Source organism: Eurypyga helias, unplaced genomic scaffold (genome assembly GCF_000690775.1).
Source record: "Eurypyga helias isolate BGI_N326 unplaced genomic scaffold, ASM69077v1 scaffold3033, whole genome shotgun sequence".
Classification (NCBI taxonomy): Eukaryota; Metazoa; Chordata; class Aves; order Eurypygiformes; family Eurypygidae; genus Eurypyga; species Eurypyga helias.
In genome coordinates this window covers 1-7952 of record NW_010239032.1, presented here as the reverse complement: position 1 = coordinate 7952, position 7952 = coordinate 1, and the positions used below count along the sequence as shown (strand labels likewise).

The 7952-nt window shown below is 44.7% G+C and overlaps 1 protein-coding gene across 1 annotated transcript in view; it reads right to left on the bottom strand.

Moving 5' to 3' along the window:
* RNF20 (ring finger protein 20, E3 ubiquitin protein ligase) overlaps nt 1–5833 on the bottom strand; it is a 12534-nt gene extending 6701 nt beyond the window's left edge. The window contains exons 1-8 of the mRNA XM_010148000.1: nt 5635–5833; nt 5339–5506; nt 5069–5216; nt 4727–4909; nt 3370–3488; nt 1778–1924; nt 1512–1589; nt 1081–1200 (exon numbers count right to left, since the gene is read on the bottom strand). Coding sequence (XP_010146302.1) covers nt 1081–1200; nt 1512–1589; nt 1778–1924; nt 3370–3488; nt 4727–4909; nt 5069–5216; nt 5339–5506; nt 5635–5763 — 1092 coding nt within the window. The 5' untranslated portion in view covers nt 5764–5833. The remainder of the gene's footprint in view (nt 1–1080; nt 1201–1511; nt 1590–1777; nt 1925–3369; nt 3489–4726; nt 4910–5068; nt 5217–5338; nt 5507–5634) is intronic.
* Between the last annotated feature and the right edge of the window lie 2119 nt (nt 5834–7952).

Genomic DNA, 7952 nt, shown 5'->3' with positions numbered 1-7952 from the left:
CTGTGGCCGCATGGAGAGAGGAGCCCAGGCTGGAGCAGTTCATGAAGAACTGCAGCCCATGGGAAGGGCTCACACTACAAAGCTACTGGAGGACTGTCCCTTGTGGGAGGGACCCCAGGCTGGAGCAGGGGCAGAATGTGAGGAGTCCTCCCCTGAGGAGGAAGGAGCAGCACAGACAACATGTGATGAACTGACCACAACCCCCATTCCCAGTCCCCCCCTGCACTGCTTGAGGGGGAGGAGGTGGAGAAATTGGGAATGAAGCTAAAACTGGAAGGAGCGAGGGGTGGGGGAGGAAGTTGTTTTAAGCTTTGGTTTTAGTTCTCTTTCACTCCAATTTGATTGGTAATAAATAAACTACATTTTCCCAAAGTCAAGTCTGGTTGGCCTGTGACAGTAATTGCTGATTGATCGCCCCCTATCCTGATCTCGACCCACAAGCTTTTCATTATATTATCTCTTCACCATCCAGCTGAGGAGGGGAGCAATAGAGCAGTTTTAGTGGGCACCTGGCCTCCACCCTGGGTCAACCCCACACACACGTATCAATCACCAAGTACATCATAGAAAGAGTAACAAATTTTATCTACTATAAATTCACAGCATTTTGTGTTACCAGCACTAAGACATCAGAAACTCATATGCTGTTTTCTATCTATCCATTCTACCATACTGGTAAAGGTTGGAGTTCACCGACTCTTTTCAAGAGCCCAGCTCTCCTACGCAAGTTCCCTGATTTTTTTCAGTTCCCTGGTTCCACTTGCACGGTGAAGGCGGAAGAGGAGTACAGGGTATTTGTCCAATTAAAACTCATTTCATGTCTGTACATCATTAAAATGCACCAAACAGATTAGAATGGAAATCAGGAAGTGAGACGCCACTGCAATGTCCAGTGATGACCACACGGTGTCACCAACGCACCGAACAGCAAGTGTGAGTCACACACACCTGCTAAACTCCTTGCACAAAATACGGCGAGCCCAAAGAGCAAACACGGAGCAGAGTAGATCAATGAGGTTCTCCAGATGGAAAACAACCACACAGAACACCTTCATCCTCAAACAGGTACAGGTGTCTCACCTTGAGTTTTTCATTCTGTGTCGTTACTTCCTCAAGATCCTGCCGTAGCTCCTCCAACTCACTGAGGCGATTCCCAGCAAGCTCTTTATTCTCTTCCAGCTCTGCGTTCATCTCCTCAAACTGTGGAAAGGAAACTGCTTGTGAATCCTATTGTTAATGTATCTATTGAAGCTACTAATTAAGTAACTGTTTATGCAGTAACAGAAATTACAGAGTTACCAGTCAGGTAACATTGCCAAGTGAAACAAAGTATACTTCCCTCAGGTCTGTCTGATAAGCAGGAAACTTTCACACAGACAAAATGCCTTGCCCAGAGTCACACAGCTTTGTCGCAAAGGAGGTGTCTAAATTCTGTTCCGATCTATGGCCCTGTGCGCAAGCTCCCCCGACTATATGATTCCCCTTGCCCACAATCAAGGTACTGACATTACCTTGCGGGCATTAATGGTGATCGTGCCCCCATACAGGCTGCTCCCAGCTCCATATACCTTGTAGCCTTTGGAATTTACCTGCAAAAAAGGCAAAAGCTTTCATCAATACCAAATTAAATCACAAGATCGCTGACAAAGCATACTCAGGACCAAAGATGGCACACTGTAGACTCTTACTTCTCACAGCCAAGTACCATGATATGATGTCACACATCTCAAAACTACACCCATTTCTTTGGTTTCCTGGCAAAAAAGATAGTGCTTACTCGTTCCAGAACATCTGCTAAGTGACGATTGAGTTTCTGCTCTCTCTTGCGGATCTTGTCAATATCCCACTGAAGGTCATCAATCATAGTCTCCAGAACAGACACACGAGATTCTGCTGTCTCCACTCTCTCCTGCAGCTTGGAGAACTGCAATCAAAAGAGCGTTACAGCCAGAACATTGAATAGAATCAACATTTTCTGAGACTGCTCAGTAGTATTTTTTCTCTTATTCATTATATGCTGGGTACTGGTTTCAGGCAGGTATGAGCTGCTCTCCTACACAGAGATAGCCGGCCCACAGCAGCCAAGGGATTTTGTTCCATTCCATGGTATGCCATGCTCAGTGCCTGGGTGCATGTTCAGTCTGGGAAGGCGCGAAAGCGGTCCTGAGGGCAGAAGGATCGCTAAGGCTTTTGGGTTAGCTGATAGCTGGGTTGATAGCTCCTTCTAGTTCTTGGCATGAGAAGCAGGTTCTTTTGTTGGTGGTTTGGAGGGGGTTGGTGGATTTTTTTTCCTCAGGCTCTCGGGGTTTTTTCTCCTCGGGCTCAGGGTTTTTCCTCTCTGCTCAGATTTTGCTTGCTGTTTTAGAACCTGGCTGTGTCAGTCCATGGATGGTGAGATACTGTATCTTATGTTCTATTTTCCATTGCTTGAATTACTTAGTAGCAGTAGTATTGTTAATATCACTGCAAGTTTCATTTATATTATTAAATAGTCCTTATCTCAACTTAATAGTCTTATCTCAACTTTTACAAGCTTTTCTTCATGGGGTTTGTTTTTTTTTCCTTCAACCCTTCTTCACTGCAGGAGTGGGGTGAGGTGAGTGAGCAACTGAGTGGTACTTAACTGCCAGATAAGGCTAAACCATGACAGCTGGATTCAGTTCCACCTGTCTGTACAGCGACAGACTACTTAGAGTGTCCTGAACTTTACACCAGGTGAATCCCACAGCACAGTAATGAAAATAAGACAAAACTGAAAATGGACATGTATATTCATCTACTCTACAGACCACTGAAGTACTGGGTGGTCTAACACCAAGTAAGGCCAGTATTAACACAGACACATTTTTGACAGGCACTGAAACCTCTGAAACAAATACTGCCAGTAACCTCAATCCCTTAATGACTGGGATCATCTTGTAATTAATGTTGTTACACTTTCACGCGTGACCGAGAGAAACCAAGTAATCTGAAGTGACGGGGATGTCACTTGAAGTGTCCCAGCTGTTTGCACAACTACCTTAGCATCACCTTACCACTTCCTCTGATCTGCCTTCTTTTAAAATTAAAGCCATTCATCTCACTGGTTTGGTTATACTCCTTCATTCATACTCAAGTGATGCAACAAGCAAATCAACTGAAAACATGGAAAATCTATGTACAGTTCTCTACACCAACAATCCTTCCCATAACCTTTGTTCAGAAGGCAACTTTCAAACCCTGTCGCTCATGTTCCTCTCCAAGCCAATAACCTGCTTTCCAAATTCTGGTAACCACCAATTATTCTAAGCAGGACCCCAAAGCAGATTAGTTTCTAGATGATCTATAAGGTCCCTTCCAACCCAAACCATTCTGTGACTCTTTATGTACCTCCTGAGACATGATTCGGTGCTTCTCCTGAAGAACATCAGCCAGCTCCTGCAGCCGTCCATTTTCATGTGAGAGGTAGGTATTAAGCTCTAGGACTGCTTCTTCCATCAGTGAAATATCTGAGAGATGCACAAAGAAGTGAACAGAATACAAGGAAGATTGTTTTTCATTCTTGAACAGCAAAGAGAGAAAAAAACAAACAGGAAAAGGGAATTCCTGGTTTTAACTTCTGCTTAGTGTATCTCTCCAGCAGGTGTTTTCTATGGGTCTGATCTCCAGCCACAGCGCTTTGACTTGCATCACTAAGCAAAGGGCTCTGCAGTTTAACGTACTACACATTTCTGATTGTCAGTTACCATGCCCTAACGTCAGATTATTCCAACTGTGACAGTATCATCAACACAGAGCATGCCCTTGTAGCCCAGTGACACCCTAATGCAGACCACATCCATGCATAAACCTGCTACAACAGGTGGCTTGTGCTAATATATCAGATGACAATTCCAGCAACCAAGTACAGGCTCACATCACACTAACGTCAACGCTACCACACAACACAGAGTTTAAGGCTGCCAACCAAGGACAATAATGCTCTGCTACACCGATGCTAGACTTGCCAGAGCTCCTTGACCAGAGCATACAGAACACTCTGGACAGAAGGAAAACCAAGGATGAGTGGATACTCTACCTAAATTTTTATTCAAAAGACTAAAAATCTAACCTCAAGTTAACCAGGTTTTTCAGAGAGTCAGCTGAGTGTAAACTGAATCTGCTACATTAATTTTCAGAAGCTGGTCATTCGGCTTTCTTCTGCAGAACTCTGCTTTGCGTTCAGAGCTGACAGCTATGCTAGTCATACCAGGACATTAGATGGCTACCATATTGCTCAAGACTCCGTGAAGATTGAGGAGCTGGTTATTCCTACTCCTGTAACTAAACCGCAAGTCAGGAGCCTAACATCAGTTTGCAACACTGATTCCAGTTCTTCACTTGTAAGCAAGAAGCCCTTTATGCGGTTGCTGAGAACAGCTAGGTGATACGGTTCAATGTCAGCTGTAACTCCTCAGGTGCACAAACACACTAGTGACAGAAACAAGCCTCTCCTTAGCCCAACACACTGGGCGAAGGTCTCAGCATTCAAATGTAGAGGCAGTTGTAATACACTCCATTATGTAATACTAATTGTTATTAGAGGTTTTGGTTATTTAGAGTTTGGAAAGCTAGGCCAATTTATTTTGGATAACAGCCAAACATGAGAAGGACTAGGCCTTAATGCTTACAGTGCAGAATCATGTCTAAGACAGGCATAGGTGAGAATTCTTGAGTATCAGCCAGGGATCAGCCACCTTGGTCATACCTCCACTATTCAGCTTGTGGGACAGCAAATCCACTTTCTCCTGCAGCTTGTCATACATCGTCACGATCTGGGCAACAGCACGGCGGGAGGATTCTACGCGCTCCTGCAGCTGAGATTCTATCTCCTCGCTAGTGCTGCTGGCCAGAGTGGCTAGGAAGGAGAACGCTGGCTCCAGCCCTTCGCCTGGGAACAGAAAGAGATGTAAAAAATAAATGTGCTCTGGCAGGCAACATACGGCTAGGCTTCACAATCAGAGAGCCTCTGTCACACTTCAGAAAGGGACATGAACATTGTTTATAGCCAAAATCCATCTTTTCCACTGTCCCCAGTCAGGTGCCTCACCTCGTTCCCTCTCATCTTTGCGTTCCTGATTACTGTCCGAGTCTGGTTCAGGTTCAGGTACCACCAGCGCTTTTCTTTCAGATAAAAGGTCTCCAAGACCTTGGTCCAGGTCAAAGCGTTTAAGGATGATGCGGATATTTTCATCAAACTGAATGATGGGATAGGTGAGACAAGACAAAGAACGGATGTGAATAAAAGGACTGCAGGGAAACAGAAGAATAGACAGGAGAAAGAACAGCGCATATAAAAACCACAAAGCACGTTACTAACCTGATTCCAGTATCGATTGATAATCAGCAGAGAGGCATCATCAGTGGCCTGCCGACGCTCCAGCTTCTCAATGTGCTCCCGCAGTTCATCTTCAATGGCTTGCCGCTGGTCCAGCATCTCTGCTAGTTTCCGGTTCTTGGTCTGTAGTGTCCGGATGTCCATCTCCTCCTGTGCAGGATCGTAAGTCAGGGATCATTCCACACAAGCCAGATCATGAGGCTCATACAGAAGGCAGAGTGATGTTTTCAGATTAAAATACCCAGGAGGCTGGGTCAGGGTATGTAAGGAAGACATACCGTTGAAGAAACGCCACCAAGCTTAATGGTCTCCACCGTAGTCCCTGAGTCTTCAACCCCGGCCTTCTTCTCTGGAGGGGCAGAAGGGCCAGGCTCCCCAGCTGCCCGTTTACTGCCAATTCCAGACATGGTGGCTGAACCATACAGACTCCTGCCTTCTCTATGCTCTTCCTGAACATTAAAGAACACTGTTAAAAAACCTAGCAAACACACACACCCAACATAACCAACTCAATTTAGGGTTTTTAACATACTGATGCACCATGGTAACACGATGCCCAACACAGTACAAATCATGTGATTCAAAGGGTTTTAGAAAACACTGGTCAAATATCGTCTTAAAAGACACCACAAAGATTAGCACTGAAAACACCAAGCTGATAGGAAAAAACCCCACTGCTCTAATGTTACAAGAGAAGCACTGTACCTTATCACTCTCTTCAGAAAAAAATCTTCATGTAGATTCAGCCTCCAGATTTTTTTGATCCTTTCCCCTGTATTAACAAAAATTATCCGGCTTAGACCTTAACTGTGCCTCTGTGGCACCAGTCCACTTCACATCAACCAAATAGTTCTTTTTATATCAACATTCAAAGTCAGTTAAAGCCGAGGGCAGCAACATCTTGAAGATGAACACTGTAAGGGCTTAGACAGAGAGCTTACAAATCCTATGGAACTAAACAGCAATTCCAAACCAACGTATGTAAAGATCCATTTGAACAGTTCTCCTGTGTATCAGGAGAGACACAGACATGTTTGAAGAGTATGTATAACCCCGAGTTCATGAAATCTGAAAAGCTCTGGACTACTAATTCCAGAACCACAGAGTAGTTGAGGCTGGAAGGGATTGTCTGCAGATCACCTGCTCAGCGCTCCTGAATAAAGCGGGGTCAGCCGGGGCAGGCTTGGCAGTCAGCTTTTGAGCATTCAGAGACACAAACTCTGCAACGCCTCTGGGCAACCTACCTCAGTACCTGATGATGCTCAGCACTAAAACAGCTTTTTTCTTATGTTTGAACAGTATTACTTGCAGTTCCCTAAGATATTATTTAGTAAAATAAAAAATACCACCTTAAAGGGTTTCTGAAACACACATAGCAGCTAGTGCTGAAAACAGAAACCAATTAGATCTTCGTTAGACATAAACAGCATTCTTCTCCCATATTCACTGATGCTGTGCCAGCTGAACCCACAGATCTTTCCCCACCTCTGAACTAAATGAAACCCAGAAGTAAGTGAAATGCAGACCCTACGAGATTTGTATTGTTCTACTGAAATCTAGAATGGCATTTACAGCTAAACTAATGGTCACAAACTGAACCCGCCAGTTCTTATGCATTTGCCTTACTTGAGCAGTTCTATTGAAAGTAGCATGGCTACTGTATTTTTGAGATTAAGTTGGTACACTGCTTTGACAAATATTACCATTTAACAAGCATTTCAGCTTGGCACTGCCCTTCACTATACACTATATAAAGGTTATTTCTAAAGGAGTTTCTGAAGCAGCACATATAGCTTTCCTGTAATCTGTCTTTTAAAATAAGTATTAAAAGCACCTCAAATTTAAAAAATAAACAAAGACAACTTCTACTTAACCGTTTTCCTCCTTTTAGCAATGGAATTCAGTGGGCATTGATTTTAACTAAAATGACTAGGCAATTGGGTGGTGGGGAGCAGCTGTCACTAAAAACATACACTACCTATCAGTCCAAGCAGCCACCAGTGACTACTGCCTTTCAGACTTTTTTGTCCATGGACAAAATATTTCTTCCACTGCCCAGACACCATCCCTCACAGCTCTAGCTCCCCCTCTCCCCACTACTCACTTCCTCACACGGTGGGGCAGGTCCTGACATACAGTACGTTTCCATCACCTCAGACCCTCTCTTTCCTTTACGAGCTCAACCTTACCCTCAAATCCCAGGCTGTTCACACTCTTCTCTCCCCCAGCAGATCTCACTGACTCATCAAAGACTGACTGTCTTCCCATATCAGGGACTCCGGCTTTGCCCTAATCCCACTCTTACAGTTAAAACCATCTCACACGGAGACCAAAATACACCTCGCCTGCACCCCCACACACCTACCACTGGCCATAAGTCACCTGCTCTGACCACCACCAGCCACCTGCAGAGAACAAACTTCCCCGGGCCCAGTACTTAGGCACTCGCCTACACCCCAAGCCCACACACCGCCTTGGAGTCCTTTCACGTACTTGCAGCACCTCTAGTCAAGAAACCTCTCCAAGCTTCCCACACACACCTGACACTACACTTCGATTTTTCTTTCACATAATCCACAGCCCTTTGGAGACCCTC